The sequence below is a fragment of the Odontesthes bonariensis genome, chromosome 2, assembly GCF_027942865.1.
Source record: "Odontesthes bonariensis isolate fOdoBon6 chromosome 2, fOdoBon6.hap1, whole genome shotgun sequence".
Taxonomy (NCBI): domain Eukaryota; kingdom Metazoa; phylum Chordata; class Actinopteri; order Atheriniformes; family Atherinopsidae; genus Odontesthes; species Odontesthes bonariensis.
This window is the reverse complement of record NC_134507.1, coordinates 14,957,790-14,979,998: the sequence shown is the minus strand read 5'-3', so window position 1 is coordinate 14,979,998 and position 22,209 is coordinate 14,957,790. Positions and strand designations below refer to the sequence as shown.

The 22,209-nt window shown below is 41.4% G+C and overlaps 2 protein-coding genes across 2 annotated transcripts; both read right to left on the bottom strand.

Annotated features, from left to right (window-relative positions):
- Positions 1-139: 139 nt before the first annotated feature.
- On the bottom strand, positions 140-3,456 carry st3gal7 (ST3 beta-galactoside alpha-2,3-sialyltransferase 7). The gene is made up of 7 exons (XM_075484294.1): positions 3,308-3,456; positions 2,899-3,025; positions 2,471-2,808; positions 1,365-1,551; positions 1,066-1,206; positions 592-741; positions 140-512 (listed from the first exon to the last, which is right to left on the bottom strand). Exons 1-7 carry the CDS (start codon positions 3,454-3,456, stop codon positions 426-428), a joined length of 1,179 nt encoding a protein of 392 aa, XP_075340409.1. The 3' UTR covers positions 140-425.
- An 8,455-nt stretch (positions 3,457-11,911) lies between these two features.
- morn4 (MORN repeat containing 4) lies at positions 11,912-18,843 on the bottom strand. The gene is made up of 6 exons (XM_075484292.1): positions 18,761-18,843; positions 18,275-18,375; positions 17,960-18,033; positions 14,369-14,483; positions 14,167-14,276; positions 11,912-14,072 (listed from the first exon to the last, which is right to left on the bottom strand). The coding sequence occupies exons 3-6, from the start codon at positions 18,024-18,026 to the stop codon at positions 13,924-13,926; spliced, it is 441 nt and encodes a 146-aa protein (XP_075340407.1). The 5' UTR covers positions 18,027-18,033; positions 18,275-18,375; positions 18,761-18,843; the 3' UTR covers positions 11,912-13,923.
- Between the last annotated feature and the right edge of the window lie 3,366 nt (positions 18,844-22,209).

Genomic DNA, 22,209 nt, shown 5'->3' with positions numbered 1-22,209 from the left:
CAAATAAAAATAATTTTGAGGGGAAAATGTCAGTGGTTTCACACATGCTTTTATTGAATCTTTGTAAACGTTGAGCACATTCAAATTAAACATTGAAATAGCACTGTTTGAACCACTGATCATCGTATGCATCTCATACACACCCTGTCATTCAGTTTCTCATGTCCGATGGCACTCATATCACCCACACGATAATTACTCCTCACATTAGCTGGTGATTTAGTAAGTTAATTGATTTTGAATTATGAATCAGTCTTTTGATACTTTTCATTATTTACAGTCACAGTTAACTTCGAGCACTTCAAAAAAAGGTTGGACCTTGCTGTGGAGCGTCCTGTGCAGACCACATTATAGTGGACTCCACACAGTCTCACAGCTCGAAATGTGGAGTGCATGGAGAGTTCAGTGGGTCGTCAGGCTTCAGCTCACAGAGCTCCTGTGAGGTCCGTCACAGCCCCCGCAGCCACCAGGTCCCTCAAGAAGAGTTTTTCAGCACTAACGTCATGCACCACCTGGACGTTTTTAATAGAACATGTAAATCACTGGCTCAGGACCTTCATTTGCACTGTCTGGTTGTCGGTCTAAACTTACTTGAGCCTTCATGGCATCCATGCGTATGGTCTCATAGTAGTGAAGCCTGGCCTCTGGGTGTTGCATGTCGTATCCAAAGCCCGCCAGGCTCACCTGGTCGCACAGCTGCAGAGCCATCACAACTGCGCTGGCACCCAACGTTGGCACCATCTTTTTAAGGAGAGAAAATCCACTTTAATCTATTCTTTTAACCAAAACAAGCACCAAATATTCTGCTATATTTTATTGACATGAAAAAGACATTCTAAAAGGTGCAATGCAATAAAAAGGAAGGTATTTGCACGGTAAACTGAGTGCTGCGCTTGCTCATTTTTCACAAACTTACTTTCATGACTTGGATTAGACTACTCAAATGTGCCATATTTTGTCTTTTCAACATGCAGATTTGTATGAAATCAATACAATAAGACACGAGCAGCATATTGTGTATCACAGTTTCAAACAAGGGAATCAAACACGAATGTAAGAACTTACATTTCCGTGTTTCAGAGCATATTTCTGTAAGACTTGCCCCGTCTTGTGAATAATTTCTGGGTGGAGAATCTTGAAGCTTTCTGGTCTTAGGGGAATCTCATCCACCACCTCCCTCCAGAACCACATTTTAGACCAGAAGCTCTATTTAAAAAAAAACAAAAAACAAACATACACAGGGGATAGGGAAGAGTGTGAAGTCGTGAATGTGATAGCATTCTCGCTACATAACGTGCTGTGACATTTGTGGCTTATGTAAAACAGCATCTCTTTGTGCAACGGGTCCCGATATGTAGACTTACCAGAGGCTGTTTGGTGATGACAGAGGTGAGCCAGTCCAAGTCCAGGCTCTTAAAGACCACGAGAGCAACCATGGCTGTCTTTCTGTACTCATTAGCAGAGTGAGGTGCTGCCTCTGGGTACATCAAGCGGATAGTGGTGCGAGATCCGGCATCCTTCTCAAATCCAGGCACCGGAGCGTTATTAAGCCTGGCAACAGAGAGGAGCACTGTTTTTATTTTTGTTTTTTTTTTTAGATGTCATGTGTTGCATTAGCACAAAATACAAGAAAACACATTCAGTAAGAAAAACTTGGATTTGGCTTCAAGTGCAAGACTTTGCAGAGTAAAACCATCAGTAATGTCAACAAGAAGCATTCTGCAATGACCTTTGTTAGTGAGGCTGTTCTGGAGTTTAAGTTTAAAGAGACAACTGTGAAGAATTCTCATTGTGGTTGACACCACCTCAGGTACACTCCACCTCTCTCACAGCTGCACACAAAGCCAGACGGAAGTGTGACCATTTGAAATTTTAGGATGGATTTTAGAGGCTTGTCCCTTGTTCTGATGAGACAAAACCAAAGTTTTTGTTTTACAACAGAAGGGGGAGGCCATTGGTCATTATTGGTTGAAGACAGCATAACACTGTGGGGGTGTTTTGCTGCTTTAGACAGGACATATTTGGGTGCATTCAGCCTAGAGGACAGATTAGCCTGTGTTTTTAAGACATTTGCTATCAGTTTGGCTGTAATGTCACTGTTGAGTCTAGCAGCAAAATGGTGATCACACATCTAATTTTGTCAAGTGCGTTTTTGAAGGACATTAAAATCAAGGTTCTGGAGTGGCTTTCACAAACCCCCCATCTAACCAATGTGAATATATATGTCTTGTGTTTAAAGCACGCACTTAAAAGGAATGTACTTTGTAACAATTTACCAGGGAAGGAATGATTGAAGATCCGTCAAAGACATGAACCATATGATGAATGATGAATCCAAAGGTAACACTAACAGTTATCAGATGGCTACTTATTGTAGCCTTTTCATTTATGTTTTTTGTTGTTTCAAACCATTGCACCAGTAAAAAGATGTCTATAGACTACAGACTATTGACTATATATGTGCACATACCTGATAATGATATCATACTGATCTATATGAGAACCAAGATGGCTCCCATGAAGAACACCTCCATTTCCCACCACCACACATCGCCTGCAGCTGCCTTCTGTCTTCAGCGACGGAGGCAGGCCGGGTTCAGGCATAGAGGCAAGAGCCAGGGCAAGGTGCTCTTCACTGCCTTGAAGTCCCAGAGGAGGGGCCAGATTCCACACCACGGGCCTGTCCTGCTGCACGAAAACGGGGATGTCCAGGAGGCCTTCAGAACAGGACAGAGGCTTGAGGTGTTTCAGACACCAGCGAGGCTGACAGGGATGTGACAGCAGGGAGGCTGACCGGTTTAGTAAGACCTGAGGAGGACGGGCATAGAAATTAAGTCAGGTGAGAAAAACAGAAAGTACCTAAAATGTTTGCTAAAATGCACTCAGATGTATCTTTACCAAATCTCTGGGATCATGGTAGTCATCGCTGTCAGCTTTCACCTTGTTCCATGGAAAATATGCAGGAATCAGTATAGCCAAGTAGCATCCGATCAAGAGAAGCAAACTGGTGGCGAGATTCTCCCTCCTGTGCAGTAAGAAAGACAACAGAATATAACATAAAGAATGCACAAACTTGAAAGCATCAAAAGGCATTCTTTTTTTTGTACTGAATACGTGATCTAATTTGACTCAACAAGAATCTAAGAGAAGAAACATAGATCTCGCTGTTGTCTCTGAGACAGAAACTTTCTGCCACTTATTCCACAGATGACAGTGTCATCTGAAAAACAATGGTCCTTGTCAGTGTTTGTGTGATGTGTGTGCCTGCCCTCTATGAAACCGGTGGTCCATCCATGACAAGACGCACCTGCTGAGGAAAAATTCCCTGGACTCGGCCTTTGTGACCACTCTTTGTCTTTGACAGACAGGTGTTGTTGCTGTGGTTTCTGCCACCACCGGCAGCAAGGGAGAGCCATCGTCTGGATCCTCTACACTCAGGCGATTCAGTGTCACCATGGCACTCCTTCCTCCACCTTAAACACATACACATTATTCAGTTCATGGTGGTGATCTAAATCATTTTATCACAAGATCAAGAACTCGTGATTTCTTTTTCTACAGAAGACATTAGCTTTTTTTAGTATTTTCCAGATATCGCTCTGTTAGAGTCATATTACCTTTTTTTCCAATCAAACGTCAGCACCGTCTTATTGAAATAGTTTCTCTGCACTAAAGCACCGATTGGCAGTAAAACCTGGAGGAAACATAAGCCGATAGTTAACCATCCCTCTCCATGATCGGGGGAAAAGCAGTAAGAAGAAGCTCCTGGCCGGTCAAAATGGCTGGTGTTACTTTTTACCCCTCTGAACTCTGCCTCTTCCTTCAATAACAGTGGTTAAACATTAACACGCTACCCGGTCACACACCAGTAGAGAATGCTCACACAAAAGTGTGTGTGCACATGTGTGTGAATGGGTGGTTTTTCAATTTTTTAAAATCATGAAAGACCAACAAATTGGGACCTCATTTCAACGTTGGGACCAAACTGGGGTCCCCACGGGTCCATTGGGATAAATGAACAAATGTGCGCTGTGTATGGGATCAGGTCTCCATTTGATCAAATTTTGCATGATAATCTGAAAAGAAATTAAAGACACTTTAATTTCCATCCAGAAAACATGCTGTCTTTGTTGGAGCTATGAAATGTTTTGATTAGATGCAGGAATAAGCAGAAATGTGGCTGATGAGTTGTCTCATGGGTCACGGTTATGTGAGTTGAGGGTAAAGGGAGGACACGGATGCGGACTTTTCCTAAAATAAAGGTTGATTTATTAACAAAAAACAAAGTGCAAACAAAAAGGTGCGGCAAAGCCGGATTCAAAAAAACGTAACTATGAAGAATAAACAAAAACTCTTTGCATAGCAATAAATAAATACTTATCTTGGGAAGGGACGAGGAACATGGAACAAACAAGGTTTCATGACAGAGAGCAAACAAGGTTTCATGACATAGAGAGCAAACAAGGTAGGCATGAATGGCAACAAAGATCCAGCAATCTAAGAAGGGAGACTGGAAACTAAATAGGGAGTGAGAATGATTGAGAGTGAGTGCAGCTGAGATAAAAAACACAGGTGAAGTGAGTGAACTAATAAACAGAGTGCAGGGAAACTAAGACATGACTAAAAACTAAACATGGACTCAACACAAAAACATAATCTAAAACATGAAACTAAAAACGAGAGTCCATGGGCGTGACAGAGCCCCCACCTCAAGGGGTGGATCCCAGACAACCCTTAAAAGTCTGAGGGTGGGAGGGAGGGGCTCGAAGCCGGTCAGGCGGGGTACCAGAAACAGGCATGTGGTACCGGCTTCGGGCAGTAGGAGGTGGTGGTCTGGCGGACGCCCAGACCTCTGATGGCGTGGCAGGAACAGGCGGTGGTCTGGCGGACGCCCAGACCGCGTGGCAGGAACAGGCGGTGGTCTGGTTGGCACCCAGAACACCCATCGACGTGGCGGCAGGAGACGGTGGTCTGGTCGGCACCCAGACACCCATTGATGTGGCAGGAGGAGGAGCCGGGGACAGTCCGACTGTCGGCCGGACGTCCGGTGGGGGGGGGAGCCCCCCCTTTAAGGGATGGATCCCAGACATCCCCAACATCTGGGGGTGGGAAGGAGGGGCTCGAAGAGGTGAGTCCCTGGGCTGGGGCACCATGGGTTCTGAGGCTTTGTCAGGCCCTCTAGCCTCTTTGTCAGGCCTTGTGGGTTCTTGGTCGGGTTCATGGTCAGGCCCTGTGGCCTCTTGGTCGGGTTCTTGGTCGGGTTCTTGGTCAGGTTCTTGGTCAGGCCCTGTGGCCTCTTGGTCGGGTTCTTGGTCGGGTTCTTGGTCAGGCTCGTGGTCAGGACCTGAGGCCTCTGTGGCTGGGGCCAGCTGTTGGACGGCTGGGTCGCTGGACACTGTGGCTGTGGCTGCTGGGTCCTGGGAGCCTGAGGAAGAGGAGGGAGAGGAGCCGTACAGCTCAATTACCTCGTGAGGCTCCAAGCCAAAAACGTCCTGCGAGGCATCGCGCTGCACGGTTCTGGCATGGTTCCATACACCCTCCAGGGTGTCGTCCCACACCCGGAGCCCCCGCTTTGCTGATAGGAACAGCAGGAGATCCGCAGCCGCTCGCAGTCTTGCGAACGCGGAGTCCCGGTCAATACTGCGCCACAGCTCTTCGTAGAGGTCCCAAAAACGGTCTGAGTCCGCCATGTCCATATTTGGCCGGATCTTTCTGTCACGGTTGTGTGAGTTGAGGGTGAAGGGAGGACACGGATGCAGACTTTTCCGAAAATAAAGGTTGATTTATTAACAAAAAACAAAGTGCAAACAAAAGGCGCGGCAAAGCCGGATTAAAAAAAACGTAACTATAAAGAATAAACAAAAACTCTTGGCATAGCAATAAATAAATACTTATCTTGGGAAGGGACGAGGAACATGGAACAAACAAGGTTTCTTGACATGGAGAGCAAACAAGGTAGGCATGAATGGCAACAAAGATCCGGCAAACTAAGAAGGGAGACTGGAAACTAAATAGGGAGTGAGAGTGATTGAGAGTGAGTGCAGCTGAGGGAAAAAACACAGGTGAAGTGAGTGAACTAATAAACAGAGTGCAGGGAAACTAAGACATGACTAAAAACTAAACATGGACTGAACACAAAAACATAACCTGAAACATGAAACTAAAAACGAGAGTCCATGGGCGTGACATCATGCTGCTGGGCCATCAAACAAATATTTACTGTAGTAGATACCTTGATGATGATTAAACTTTAATAAATAGCTAAAATCTCTTACAGGTGGGTTCTCGTAGGAGTTGTCCGGTTTAGCGAGTACCCCCAACATGCAAATACACGCCAAAGTGCAAACACACCTGTTTGTCGATGTAACAATGATCTGCCATAAGCCCACCATTTCAGCCAGGAATCCTCTGAAACCACAGCACTTTGAAATAAAGTGAGTCCCAGTCAGCTGTGTTATCTCCCACCTTTACATAACTAGACCTCAGATTAAATATCAAAATGCTTTATCTGTTCAAACTTTGTATTTTTGCAAACTTCATGCCAGATGAGGAATTTGTTTTGCCAATGGAAGCCAAAGACCATAAAGCGGGAGTCCATTTGCAACTAATTTAAAGAAGATAGCTGCGAATAATTGTTTGTCTAAAGTTGTGCACAACTTCTTCTGTGGCAACTTGGAGTCAGATGTTCCAACTGAAGAAAGGAGACTGCAGGTGTGCATGACAGAGGTCCTCATCCTCTACATGTGACTAATTTGCTTACGTAAGAGAGAAAAGTTGACTTCTTTGCACAATGCCGTGTTCAGAGGAAAAAGGCCATTGCACATCAACAATGAAACCAGCAACGAGTATCATGGTTTGTGGCTGCTTTGCTATCTCAGGGCCCGGAAACACAGCGAGCATTGAGTTAACAATGAATTCAAGATTGCATTGGTACATTTTACAAGAGAATGGGTGATGATGACCCAAAACGCAACAGTAAATCAAGAAAAGAAGTGTTTTACAATGGCCTAGTTGTACTGTAGACCTGTCAACATAGTTTTGTTGAGAGGAAAGGTCCAAGATCGTCCTGGTTTTTCTAGAAGTCTTCTTAGCAGCAACAGGAAAAGATGGCTTGCTGTTTCTGCTGAGTTCGCTTTCTTGTACGGTTAGTGAAAACTATCTATTCAACAAAGACAAGTAAAACTAAGTTGAATATGTTTGATAATTCTGATGTAGACGAAAATCAGACCTCATTTTAAGGTCAATCATCTCAGACAACTTTGCCATTTTTTTTGGAACAAATTGCTAGAGAAAGTATCACAGGGTTATACAAGGATATAACAAAAGTCAAGAAAATCTTCCTTTACTCCAGGTTGCTTGCAGAAACTGCAGTGGTGACCCACATGTTTAGGAAATCAGACTTTCATTAGCAAAACAGAGAGATAAGAAGTGTGTGTTTAAACCTGTGTGCCTGTGTTTTTGTGTTTCGCAGACAAGGACTGTTGATGCTGATTAATGCATGAATGCAGCCAACAAATACAAAGACAATGTGACAGAGAAGCATTTAGCTGATGGTGAAAACCCTCACACACACAATGAGATAAAGCTTTTACAGTGTTTCAGTGAATTTATCACATTGACAGTAATACATCTGTAATACATTATATAATTATTATTACCATATACATTATTCAGCTTAAGAGGACAGCAACACATTGGGCATCCCTTGAAGACAAAACTGCTGATGTCCAAATGCTTTTAGAAAAAGGAGTCGACATCAAGTTAAGAGATGAAGTAAGATGTGTGAGCACACTGGTTCTTTGTAAGGATGATGATAAGATTGGATGAGATTATCTCCTCACACTAAATCTCCAGGCTTTAGTGTTCTGAAGTCAGCAATACTAATGGGATGGGGCCCTCCTACTGTTTTTCAGCTGGGCTACACACTGCGCCTGCAGGGGGGTGGGAGTCCGAGAGCTGTTAAAGCCCTCAAGTGTCACGGAGCTGACCTTAGCATTGGTGATAAGGTGCCTCCTGTTTGCTCACATATGGTCATGCATGTGTTTGAGCATGGCTCACAGAGTACATCAGTGAATTAAAGGTTTCCTCTCCCAAAAAGACCAGGAGAAACTCATCCATGCATTCATCTCCAGTAGACTCGATTACTGTAACGCTCTTTTAACTGGACTTCCCAAAAAGAGCATTAAACATCTGCAGCTCATCCAGAACACTGCTGCTGGAGTTTTAACCCGGACTAAGAGATCTGAACACATCACACCAGTTTTAAAATCTTTACACTGGCTTCCAGTCAGTCACAGAATAGATTTTAAAAGTCTGCTGATGGTTTACAAATCCCAGAACGGTTTAGGCCCAAAATACAACTGTGATATGTTCAGAGAATATAAACCCAGCAGAGCTCTTAGATCCAAGGACTCAGGTCAGCTGGTCCAGTCCAGAGTCCAGACTAAACATGGAGAAGCAGCATTTAGCTGTTATGCTGCAAACAAGTGGAACAAACTGCCAGTGGAGATTAAACTTTCACCAAATGTAGACATTTTTAAATCCAGGTTAAAGACATTTCTTTTCTCATGTGTCTATGCATAAATTCTGCACGCTATCTTTTAACTTATCTAGACTGTTGCTTGTTTTTAAATTCATTTAAATTATTTTATTTGTTTCTCTTTATATTCTTTTATGTATCGTAATGCTTCTTCCACTCCCTGCTGCAATGCTTTTATTTTATGTAAAGCACTTTGAATTGTTTGTACATGAAATGTGCTATATAAATAAATTTGATTTGATTTGATGTAGGAGGAGGAAGAGGGCACGCCGCCTTTTAATCTGCTCATGTTTAATGTCAAGATCCACAAGGACAGTCAACAGAACATTGTATCTCACTTGCATGTCTCACCACCTCTAGAATTAGATTATGTTATGAATAAAAAAAAACAACAACAATCTTTTCAACTTTTTGAAAGGCACCCTGCACTGCATTATGAAGTGCATCCCAACAGAAATAAGATACCGAAGCTGCTCATAGTTACAGAAGCAAGAACAAACGGACGCTCACTAATAAAGAATGTTTTATTTTGGCTGGACCGCATAGCAGTGTCACCCTAGAAAAATGATTAACACTTAGAGAATCATGAAATCAAATAGTAAGAATCCCCTTTCTGAGTGTTGGAGTTTTCGCGTTGCTGGTAAGTGCTCCAGGGCTGCAGGGTAATGTAGTCAGTACTGCCTTAGTTATTTCCAGAAGGTTTCTGGATTCAAATCTAGGCTGGGGTCTTTCTGTGTGAAGTTTGCATGTTCTCCCTGTGCATGCGTGGGTGCTCTCGTGGTGAAAAATTGATAACAGATTTATTGGTGTTTGTAAATTGACCACCAGCAGTGAGTGCCCAATCCATCTGTTGTAGACACTTGAAGTGAAGTTCACAGCAGAGGTGCATGTGTGAGAATGGCTCCACAAAGAGAAGTGAGACCACAACTAACAGAATTAAGTGCACAGCTCAGCACACTAGGAAAGCGTTGGAATATAACATTTCACTTCTCTGAATCAAAGCTCTAGAGTTACAGTCTTAGCTCATCTCTACATTAACTCTGAAGCTCGCACCTATTGAAGTAAAGGTTGCATTCAAACATCAGTGAAATAGTGAAAGAATCCTCTAAACTGTGCATTTAGAATGGAATATTTTTACTTTGAAGTGAAGAATGACAGGTGTTTTCAGCAACTATTTACCTACATTGACTTAATTGTTCAAGGATGAGGTTTTCATTCTAATGCTATGCTTTATACTTTCGGATAGAGCTTTCATGTAGTCATGAGAGCTCTGTCTCAGCTCAGATGTTTAAAAACCTACCCATTCAAAGATTTTTTTAATTTTTTAAATCCTTGCTCAATGTTTTCCCTGTTTCCAGTCATTTTCCTAAAACACTACCCAGAAGATTAGCTAAGATGCATCCATGATACTCGCAATATATAGTTATTATTAATCTCTGTAACAACTCATTTTAAGGACTCTGATCGAGTGCAGGTATGCAAACCAGCCGTATCTCAAATCTTGGTACTGTAATATGACTCCGAGCTTACAAAGCAGCAGTATGATTACAGGAGGCAATGACAGCAGTGCAGCAGATGAAACAATGATCATGTGAGATCATGGAGACCCTGCACAAACTGGAGAAGCTGAGGGATGTGGAAGTGGTACAGTCTGTAACATCGTTAACAGGAGAGACTACAGTGGAGAGTAAACCTTTTGATGTTGTGGTAATGTGAGAAAATGCCACATTACGTGGGTGGAGTAAATATCCAATAAATGAAATGACCAAAAGTAGAAACGTGGAGATTTTTGATTCCTTCGAGGGAACAACGGACCTGACAAGGTGCCCACTTATATATTCAGCTTTGACTCACAGTTCATCGGTGATTCATGAACCCTTTAAATCTGTGTCAGGCTTTGTAAGCTTTCTGTGCAAAACTTGCAAGTTGCTGCTGACTGGGAGCACAAGAATTGCATTTGTTGGCTTTGATCCTGGACGGAAGAGCAGTCTCACCCTGGGAGGCAAGCAAACTCTTGGTTGTTATAAGTCGCAAATAAATCTCATTTTGTGGAGATTTTGTGTTTGACTTATAGGATGTGATGTTTCTAATTGCTTTTTGTTATGTCTGTCACTGTAGTTTGTTTTTACTTCTTATTTTTCTGTAAAGCACTGTGTAAGATAGGTTTTATATATGGGAAATTTTCCTTTCTCTTCAGGATCTGTTCTTTGTGTCATTTCCTGTCTTTGGCACTGGTTTGAAATATAGTCTTTAATTCCACTGTTGTGCTGGATGGATCATATTTGAGTTAATGCATTGTTTTTATGTGTGTGTGCGCAACATCAAAATCTGCCTTTCCAGGGCATGACTGCAAATCCTGAGATTAGTCTGACCTATGACATTGGAACATGTCAGATGAATGTTAGGGATTCTAAAATATCTGCTTAAAAGAAAAAAAGAAAAAACAACAACGCATAACAGAGGGAAGAAAGCATGATTTAAAATATCTCTAAGCCAGCCTTTGGATTTTGATATTTGCTTTCGGAGAGCTTCCCAATCTCAAGGGCTCTCTAATGGACGTTTCAGACCTTATAAGGGATGCCTTTCCAAGTTTAATAATGTCAACAGATAGAGCTGTGCAGAAGCTGTGTTCAGTTCAAGTGGTGGAAAAGGTCAGTGCATGATAGGACCATGACAGAGATGGCCAGTATTATTTCTGGCCAAATATTCCTGAGGGAGCTTTGTCATTCTCACCAAGGGAAAGACTTTCTTTCCTTCTTTTTAGTAATTACAATTGGTCATTCTTAAAACCAGCCTTTTTTTTCCCTTTTTGGAGCAGTCATTCTTGTGCTGCAGCTGTATATTTCATCTTTCATGAAAGTCAAAATGCTGTTTTGAAAAAAAAAGAAGCCACTTACAGTATTTCTGATGTGTGCTTGGTGTACTCAGCTCTTCGGTTACATTATCAGCCTCATGCAGCATTTCCTGTTCCAGGCACGGCTGAGCAACTGTCAAGGACAAGTGGGAACACAAACCACACACAATAGTATGTTACACACATTGTGTAAGAGCGCCGTCTATCATTTTGTCAACCTTGTCTTATAAATGAGATTTAACAACATATTGCAGAGACAAAACAGGCTTAGCTCTACAACCTTAAATCTGTTGCACTGCGTGTTTCACAGCTTCGGGTTTGTTGCTGTCCGTTGCACGTAGTAGAAACTGCATGCTGCTGTGAGGCGAAGTTACCAAGAGGGGGTTTGGGAAACTGGAGATTTCTGTTTCATGCGAGGAACCTATTTATCCATGAAACTGTAACGTTTTTTCCTTCATTTCACTCACAATTCAGAAATTTTGCGAGAACACCAAAAATGCTATGATTTTATTTCCACGTCCAATACTGTGAAACCGAACAACTTGTTTCTTTTCCAGTACAATCCTTTATTAAACACGCCTCTGTGATACATGATTGGACTTATTCCAGGAGAACACAACACTGTGCAGTATTTTTAATAGCACTCAAAAAAAGGTAACCGTAGCAATTATATTTTCCAGGCAAGTCAAAGTCTAGAGAGGCACACTTTTGAAGCACCATTTTTTCCAAGTGGAAATGGATGAATGATTCTGTTACAGTCAGCCAGTAAAGTGTGAGGGCAAAGACGCCATTAGCCAATGTCGACTTGAACATAGTGGAAAAGAAAAACGATGTGATGTGAATTGCAGATTATTACACTCTTTGAACATACAGCAAACATTCAAGTGTGCTTTGAGATGTATGCTTTTCTGTATCTAGCCTCTCTAAGTTGTCACATGGCAGTACCAAAAAAGATATTTAAAGCAAGCATGGGCTAACAATACTGACCACTGACATTTTTCTTTTGTCATACAATATGACAACAGTGAAAATCAGCAACAGCTATAATCCAGGTTAGAGATTTCAGTAAAAGAGTCAACAGAATGTCATCAGTTCCCTGTTTGATCATCTGGCCTGTTGTTTTTCATGTGCACTTAAAGCCCCGCTGGAGTTTTTATTGAATTGTCTTTAATGATCGGTTGTAGAGAAGGAAAATATGAACCAACTGTTGACTGTGTCAGGTTTGCTAACTGTTATATAATTTCGATTGTCTTTGGTTAAGGGTTTCGTAGGCAACCTCAATAAAACCCTATCTACTAATGCTTTGTAAGGCCTATCAACTGTTCAAGCACATTGAGTTCACCTGTAAACACAGAGCAGCTATTATGGTTTATGAATTCTCAACATCTCAACTACACTGTGTTCAGAAACACAGCTACACATTTTTCTGACTCAAAAGTTATGAAATAGTTTGAAAAGTCAAACTAAACATATTCAATTACAGTACCAGACAGAAAACAAGACAAACGTTAGCATTACATATTTAAATATACACCTGATATATATAAATACTAACATTCAGCTGCCTCATTAGGATCCAGGTCCCCAATTAAAAATATTTGGTTATGGTTTCATCATTTCTAAGGATGTTTAGTCATCCTGATCTTCCAGGTTAGGTAGGGGAAACAGTTTCCACTGGGAGTCAGAAGCTTAACAACAGAAAGAAAAAAAAAAATCGAATGGACTTGTAAATGATTGGAGCCATAACTCAGCACCTGCTTGGCAACATGTCTCCCAGAATCAAGGCAATCTTAAAAACAGACCTTAAGCCTGTTAGACACCTTTTGGGAACGCGATTCAGAGGAGAGGGCTTCATGTGTCATCTGCTTTTCCATCGGACAATCTTCAAATACGCTGTCGTACGAAAAAAAGTCTTTAAGGCAAATGTGAACACGGCTATTCCAAATGGAGAAACGCCAGCAACAAAATGGATTCCTTGAAAAATTTGCAGTCGTATTGTTAAGTAATTTGACTTTTACAACATGCCCCATGGAATCGTGTAAATAGAAAAAAAGTGATATGTACATTCTCTGCCTTCAAAGTATTCACAGGGCCCCTTCAAATTTCACGCAGATGCAATGGATTGAAGCATTTTTAAAGTAAATGTATCCACATAGTGACTAGGACAACTTTACAAACTCTTTACAAACTCTTCAGAAAAAGATGTAGAAAGAGGCCTCTGTTGTTTCGTAGTTTGATGTAAGAGACACTTACAGCAGTACAATCAGAACATGAGAAACAGCAGCATTTGCTGCTTACATGACTTGTTGAAAGATGGGCTTCATGCTGTTGTGCATGTCGAGTCAGTCATCTTGAAAGCTATTTTTTGGTCAAATTGCATTTGCATTCCAGGTCACAGAAAAAGAAAGAAAAAACGGTGAAAAAAAGAGATGAATAGAGGAGTTGGAGGGGAGCATACATCCCCAAAGCCCTTCTGGAAGGTGCTGGAACTCTGGACTACTGCTCGTGTCTCCTCCAGGGTTCCGGAAAGTCAAAGTATCAGGCTGTGAGCACTGGAGGCTGAAGCCTGAGCACGCTGCACCACTCCTGGACACTTTTCTCTTTTCTGCAGCTTGTGGTTTTGGAACAGGCCCTCGTTCCGTGGAACACCATGAGTTCCATCTGGGAAAGTCAATAACCCTGCAGGCACAGACACATCACACCATGACCAAGCACAGGGAGATAATATTGACATCCCAACGGATATGCTGTTCCAGTGGTGTAACTGGCTTACCATATCCTTCAACACGCCCCTCTTTGAATTCTCCTTCAAATTTCATGCCGTCATATCGACTGAAGACCCCTGTGCCTTGAAACTTCCCATGGGCAAATTCTCCTTCGTACCTGACATGGTTTAAATAACGCAGGTTGTCATTTGTAACTTTTGATTGAACGCAAAATTATCTTTTCTTTTGGTTTTACTCTTGTTCGCACACCTGGATCCATCGGTAAAAATCAGTACACCAGAGCCATGAAAGAGTCCGTTCTCGAACTGGCCAGTGTAGCAGCTTCCATCTTGAAACTTGAGCTGGCCAAGGCCATGCCTCCGACCTGGAAAGTGCCAAACTATAATGAGTAATGGTTGAAACAGATGATGGAAACCAAAAAAATAGATAACATTACAATCTTGATATCATTTGTCACGGCATATTTTATCATCATGGGTGTCTTTAAGCCTCCATATTATATAAGACGTCCAACTGAGTTAATATGACTCAGCTTGCAATGAGTTTTACAGTCAACTCTCGGCCATAACATTATGTCCACTTTTGGCAGCAAAATAGCCCTGACCTTTTGAGGCATGGACTCCACAAGACCTCTGTGGGTATGTTAGGGCATGTGGCACCAAGCCATCAGAAGCATCCCGAAGATGCCTGACTGAACACAAACATCCTGGTGCCAAATCTTCCCCAGCTTAGTGATATTCACAGACCATACACATGATGTAATAATACATTGTGTCAGGCCCCCTTCTTCCATTGCTCCCGTACCAGCTCTGATGTTCATGTGCTCATTGTAGGAGTTTTTGTGGTAGACACAAGCCAGCTCAGGCGCCCTGACCAGTCTGCAGAAACAGCATTAGCCTTTTCCAGCAATTTAAGCTACATTAGCGCATCCATTAGATCAGACAACACAGGCCAGCATTCACTCTCCACCCTTGGTAACCAATTACCATCTTGTTTTCTAGTTTTCCAGTTTTCCCTGTTTGAACTATTTTAATAGCCCCTGAGTCTGGACCACAGTATATTGGAACCAGAGCTGCATTTGTGGAGATGCTATCACCCAGATGTCGAGCCATCGAAATCTAGCCCCTGTCAGAGTTGCTCAAGACATTCAATGCTTTTGACTTCACCTGTCAGTGGTTATAATGTTATGGCGGATCGGGGGAAAAACAGGAGTTAGTCAGTGCTTGGATTTAAACAACCTCCTCCACCGGTGAGATAAAGGTTTACTATTGAATTAGGAGTTCCATCTGCCTCCTGTGCAAGTGGGAATTACTGCTGCCTAATCCGTCAGGTTTTTAACAGGGATTTCAAATTTAGGAACCACACTGTGGTAACAGTGAAGGAATGTGCTTCTGTCACTCCTGGTTGACTACGATTCAGTGCTGGAGCATATAATTGCGTAAGGGTGAACACCGTACAACTGGTCCACTCGTGCCACACAGAAAAAGAGTGTCAAGTAAAATCTGGTTGGAAGGTGCACAAGATTGTGTTTTCAACCTGAAAACTGAAGTTGAAACCCAAATACAAACAAAAATGAAATATCTAAAACTCTCTCAGTTGTACCCTCTTGTCTCTAGAGTTTTACCTGAGTTGGATTCTCTTAGAGGACTCTCACCAATCTCCTAAATAGGACCAAAATCTAATCAGAAGGATTTAAGCAGAGCTGGTAAATCTTTCTCTGTAGCTAACTATCTAAATAGCTTGAGATTGTATGTCATTAGCAGACCAAGTGAGACATTTAAAGCTTTGTTATCATGATCCTCATCTTTGCCACAGGGGAAACATTTTTACAAGTTGATCATAATAACCAAGTCGGCGCAGTTGTTACTTCAGCTGATAAATTAGACATGCAGTTTTGTTGTCAGGAAGAGCTCATATGGGTTAATGCAGGAGACCATGTCTAAATGATAGAACTAAATTGTCTCAGCTGAGCTGAACTTTCAGTCATGTGAAAAAGTAAGGACACCCTCTTTCAATTCAACGGTGTTACAAATCAAAATACATTATTAAAAATATAAATTTCTGGTCTATACCACATCTTATAATTAGGTAAATAATAACCTGAGCAACAGAACATTACATATTTCACTGTGTCATTGTTTATTTAACAATAACAAAGCCATAATGTGGGTTGGGTGATGTGGTTGCTAGCACTGCTGCCTCCTAGCAAGATGGTTCCTGGTTCGAATCCCAGCTGGGGCCTTTCTGAGTGGAGTTTGCATGTCCTCCCTGTATTTGTTTGGGTTCTCTCCGGCTTCCTCCCACTGCCCAAAACCATGCACGTTAGGCTGATTGAACAGCTTTAGCCGTTGGATAGATGGCCTCATGTATGACCGTTGAGTACTTTGGTATATAGAGGAGGTCGTGTTCGACTCAACGGCTGCAAGGTGCCCCGGTCCTGTGGCAGCCATCACCTCTCCACCACTGTAATTTGCTGTTTGTATAAGGTGTTTGTGCTTATATGCTATGTTGTGCTTTATGATCAAACATCTCCACTTTTGTCTCATCTGTCCAAAAGACATTGTTCCAGAAGTCTTGTGCCCATTGTTCAGATGCAGCTTTACAAATTTAGGCGAAGAGGCTTTTATTCTGCAACCTTTCCGAACAAAACATCCTTGTTCAGTTTTTTTTTCAACGCACTGCAAATATGTACTGTAACTAACTGAGACTTTTTGCACTTTATCTGAGCATAGCAGTTAAGGTGAGCTTGCAGGGATGTCCACTTTTGAGAAGACGCGACAATTCTCTTGAATGTCTCTTATTTTATTTTATCCTTATGAGTGTAGATTGTACAATTGTCTTTCTTTTTTCTCTTTGGAATCTGGGGGGGGGGGGGGCAACAGTATTTCATTGTACACATTCAATAACAATAAAGATCTCTTATCTTATTTTATTTTATTTGATCTTATCCGATCTTATCTTATCTTAACAACTGCACCAAAATTAATTGAGAAATGATTTTGAAGAATAAATGCCGACGGCAGTAACATATTTAAAGCAAGTTGAGACGTGGTTAACAAAACATTGGAAAAGTTGTTAAGTACCAGAAACAATACAACTGGTGAAACATCTCCACAAATAACCGTTTAAACCGGGAACAGTTCAGCAACACAGCTGTGAATATATGAGAGGACCACAGAGGGCCAGTCAGAGGTAAAAATGTCCAGGGGTAACCACACTGTAAGAGACTGTGAGGACAAATTATACAACAATGTGAACATACTAGTTCTAAGCCTAAAACAGCAAAGAATTAGGATATTTTATACGACATTTATGGAACTACTGCCATGAAAAGAAAGAAAGAAAACCCCCATTAAGAAAGATTTTAAAATGCTGCTACCCTTTCCAGACTGTTGTCAATGGAGGAGGTGATGCAACACAGTAACCAGCATGCTTGCTTTTTTCAAAAATCTTACTGCCATCAAATTTGAAATAAGCATCCATTAACTAATAAGGTAAATACATTAAAAAAAAATCAAGCTAATTTCTCAGTTTCAATAGATAGCTACGTTTTCAAGTCAATTTTCATTTACCTCTTACAAATTTATTTACGTTTGAAACATCACGGTGTTTTCGAAAGAAATAAAAGTTTATTACATTGATATTTGTAGATAATATCGTCATGTCTTCCGTTTTGTGGGATTTGGCCACCTATACATACAGGGACGATGTTTCCAAAGTCTCACACAATGATTCCTTGCTTGGAGAAACACTGTACACGACCAAAAAGTTTCTATGTCTGGCCACATGCGTTCAAACGCAAAAAACTTTCTTTAAAGCTGAGAAACAGGACTGCCTTGCCTTCTTTCCACTCGCCATGGTACTCTTCTCCACTGGCATAGGTGAAAGATCCTCTTGTCAAAGTCATGCTACCCCTAGTTTCAACACACAAACAGAGTCATTGGCTACTGATCTAAAGGACAAAAAAAAAAGGAAAAGGTGATAAAAAGCTCATAATTCTGGGACAACGAGCCCCAGCTTAATTGTCTCTTTAAGACATTGTTGCAACTGATGACACACACGCACTTGTTGAGGAGTGTTTATCAGGACAGAACGGTATAGGTGCATGTCAAATCGAGCTGCAATCCCCTTATCAGAAGGATAAAGACAACTTACACCTGATCCTCCAACTGCCTGCGCCCAGTGACTCTTGAAATGCACGGTGAGCGTCGGTTGTGGCTCCCACTTCGAGAGCACAGTGAGTGATTAAATCCCTTCTACACAGAGGCAGACAGGAAACATGAATTCAGCATGATTCCAGACATAAACACAAGCGATTTCTAAATATTGTTCAGTAACTCTCTGTTTATAACAAATGACTCTGCGTTGCAGAATGGCCGTCGGGTGTAATTTTACCCATGCGGTCGCCATCAGGTAAATAATTCATCATATACAGACTGAAACACGACCACATTATGGCAAATAATCCTCCTAAAGCTGTCAGTTTGTATCGATCAATGCAGCCCTCGCGCAGGCTACATGTTGCTGAGCTGGGTGTCGCTTTGAATACAAATCTATTTCAATGGTTAGTTAAGCTATAGCTACATTAAAATATGTATATGTAATGGGGGAAGCAGGTGCCCATGAGAAGCTTTCGTTTACCTGTATGCAATGCTTGTCGTCCCTGAGGCGCAGAATCAGCGCACAGGAGCGGAGGGGCGCAGAAGAATGAAAACACCGGCTGAGAAACGTATGTCGCATTCAGCAGCTCCTCGTAAACTCGGTGGAAACGGTTATGATAAAGATGTGTCTGGAAATCTGCAACTTACTTTCTCGTGTGGGATAAAAATAAATGACGTACTTTTTATTTGATTATCTTACACGTTCACCGACAAGGAAAACACAAAAAAATGTATAGAGAGCTATTATATTACGTTACCTTCTGGGAAACCGGGGATTACCAAAGTACCCGAAGGCAGCACTGGGGTAGCGTACAGCAGTTCAGACTGTTGCAGACATATTTCTTATTAAAAGCTGTAAGATATTTTTTCTGAACCTCCTTCCTTGCTTTTTTCTATTTTTAATAAACCAAGAGTACAAAGCATGAATGATTATCTCCTCTTTTGGACTCGCATGGTTCTTGCCAGGATAAATATTTTACACATGCATTGCACTGAACTGTTGTTAGAAATCCAAGATTCCAGTACTTCATCAAGAGATGCTTGTCAGATAGCCAAGGGACTTTATCCAAACCATATTTCACTACTTCTTTTGTAAAAGTTCACCATCAAAGTGACAACAGGTTAATTCATTAATCAGATAATTCATAGCAACACATCCAATTCTTTCAACGACACATAGTGGATATATATGCATATAGATGAAGAAATCTCATCACTAATCCCAGATAATATTTGTGACCTGGTGTAAATACATTCTCTGGAACTACTATAGGTGGCCTCTTTGGCCTCTGACATGCTCAGATGACGGGCTGAGGAGGTCATAAGGGCCATCCAGCTGTTTACACGCAGCACAGAGGGGGAAGAGCGAGTTAGACTTTTGGGCATGAGTCTGCCTTACACCTGGATCACGCCTACCCCTGAATTGTCTTCTTCACCGGCTACATGAGCCTCTGACTCTTTTTCTCTTACTCCTTGACTGCACCATCTTAAGACTGGGTTGCCTTCATTTTAACTTACAATTTAATTCTATTATTTTCCAATGTTTCTAAAGATGGAGACTGCTATTCGTTCGAACTGCTGCTTACTTTCCAGATTGTTATATTGCGTAGCCTTTTTATATTCTTCTGTATCAGATGCTAAATTTGCACTGGCAATAATATTGCACTACTGCATGTCGCACTTTCGTTATTACCATAGCATCCTTCTACACCACTTCCACTATGCAAACTACCTGGAATTACAAGGAGGCACGCAATTGTTTTTTGTCTCTGTCTTTCTACATTTTTAAGGTACCACTAGATGCCTGAATTTCCTGCAGCAGGATGAATAAAGTATCTATCTATCTATCTATCTATCTATCTATCTATCTATCTATCTATCTATCTATCTATCTATCTATCTATCTATCTATCTATCTATCTATCTATCTATCTGTTTGTCAAAGGTATCTTATGCCCCTCTTGGCTTCTTGTCTCTCCCACACAATGTTCATCAATACATAAAGAATAAAATAAATAGAACAGAATAAAATGAAATACAAATAAACCAAAATGTTACGACACCCAGGTCAAGGTAGTGGTAGACCAGCAACTACCGTGAACTGTGTGTAGAGTATATCATGGTGATCTGTTGTAGGAATCCTCGAGTCAATGAATTTTCACCCTTTGACTGTAGTGCACTGGAGCACAAATACAGACCTGAACCTAACAGAAGAGAGGAAGTATGGGGTCGTGTCAGAAAGCCCTCCACTCTTTGCAAGCAAAACCACACCTCCAAGTGTGTTGTTTGTGCTATGTTCACACAGCATTGGAGGAGGGGTGTGTGCCATAAGTGTAGATAAAAAGAAAAGAAGTCAAGACTTAAAGAGTCTGACTCACAAGTCGGGGTAAGCTGTGTTCTATTGGCTGCATATTTCAGATGGGGTTCTCCTTCCCTTTAACCATTGGCTTGTTACTGTTAAAATCACTGCATTCTAAAATTTGTGCTGCATAACACTGTGTTGATTGTTTTAAAGAAATGCAAACAAGCTGGAACCCTTTTTCGGAACAATATTTTCCAGATCAGATATGGCATTGTGGGTATAGGTATGTCTATGCCAGACTAAAAAAGTGTAAAGTAGAAATGTTGCAATTTGTTGATTCGTTTGAACCTTTACTGAACAGACACATGTCCATAGAAACGATTTTCAGCATCTTAACTGACCAAGTAATTGTATATATAAAATAAACACATTTGAAATCAAATGCCAGCAACAGCCTCACAAAAATTTCGATAGAGGCTTGTTTACCACTGTATTACATCAGCCTTTCTATGAAATACACTTTTTAAATGTCTTGGAACTAAACGACTAATTATTGCAGGAAAATGCCAGATATTGCCAAATAAAAGATTCTAGCTGCTCATCAGTCTGTGGCTAATCTGGACTTTGGGCTGGCCAATTAAACACACACACACGTGTCTATGAAGCTACACTATTGTAAGCCTTGCAGAACAAGTTCTGGCATTGTGTAATGCAGTATCAGGGTATTTCTGGATGCAGCGGCAGATTGTGTTGAGGGAAAATGGTTTTCCAAAGTACCCCTGAGCCCATGTATTTATCCAGGTGGCGCGACGGTTTCTCATGTAGTAGCTGCTTCAGGGCTTGCGGGTCACAACCATATAACAGCGGTTTCCAGTCTTGGCCTTTACATACTGACATGTCCCCATACTCCTGAATCTTTTCACAGTGTTATGCATTGTTTTAAAACCAAGTTCCACTTCTATTTTGTGTTGAGAAATATCTTTTAGCACAATCCATTCTTGCTTGGAAAGACTAAACCTTCGGTGGATGCTCCTTTTCTGCCCAATCCTGACACCTTCATCTTTCACAAATTTCTTTGCCTTTCTTTCTGCTTTTTTTCTCCAGTATTTTGTGGAATCAAATTCTGGAATTTTTTTTTGTTTGTTTTTGTTTAATACAATGAAATTGGACAGTGAAACCAAAGAATAATTTCTTCCATAAACAAAGGCTCCAACAAATTAACAAATTACAGATTTAGTTTTTTTGCTGGATTATAGAAAACTTCTAAATGTTTTCAGAAATTAGGTTTGTTCATGGCAATCCACCCATCCGTTTTCTATACCTGCTTAAGCCAACTCAGGGTTGCGGAGGTGCTGGAGCCTATCCCAGCTGTCATGAGAGGCAGGGTACACCCTGGACAGGTCGCCAATCCATTGTAGGGCCACACAGAGACAAACGAGACAAACAACCAAGCACGCTCACACTCATTCCTAGGGACAAGTTAGAGTCACCAACTAACCTAACATGCCTGTATTTGGGGTTCATGGCAATCCAGAATCTATTGCGGTTATGCCGTTTCTCTACGAACTAAATGTTAACCTGCTGGTGGTGCTTAAGGAAAAGTCATAGTGCCAGGAGTGGCTGGCTTC

Excerpts from the sequence above, each read along its gene's own strand:
- st3gal7 (XM_075484294.1), bottom strand. The coding sequence starts at position 3,456 with ATGGTGACACTGAATCGCCTGAGTGTAGAGGATCCAGACGATGGCTCT. Across the intron at positions 742-1,065 it reads ATGCTCTGAAACACGGAAAT|ATGGTGCCAACGTTGGGTGC; the intron begins GTAAGTTCTTAC and ends CTCCTTAAAAAG. Across the intron at positions 513-591 it reads TGGATGCCATGAAGGCTCAA|GTGGTGCATGACGTTAGTGC; the intron begins GTAAGTTTAGAC and ends AAAAACGTCCAG.
- morn4 (XM_075484292.1), bottom strand. The coding sequence starts at position 18,026 with ATGACTTTGACAAGAGGATCTTTCACCTATGCCAGTGGAGAAGAGTAC. Across the intron at positions 14,484-17,959 it reads CCATGGCGAGTGGAAAGAAG|GTCGGAGGCATGGCCTTGGC; the intron begins GCAAGGCAGTCC and ends GGCACTTTCCAG. Across the intron at positions 14,277-14,368 it reads ATTTTTACCGATGGATCCAG|GTACGAAGGAGAATTTGCCC; the intron begins GTGTGCGAACAA and ends AAACCATGTCAG.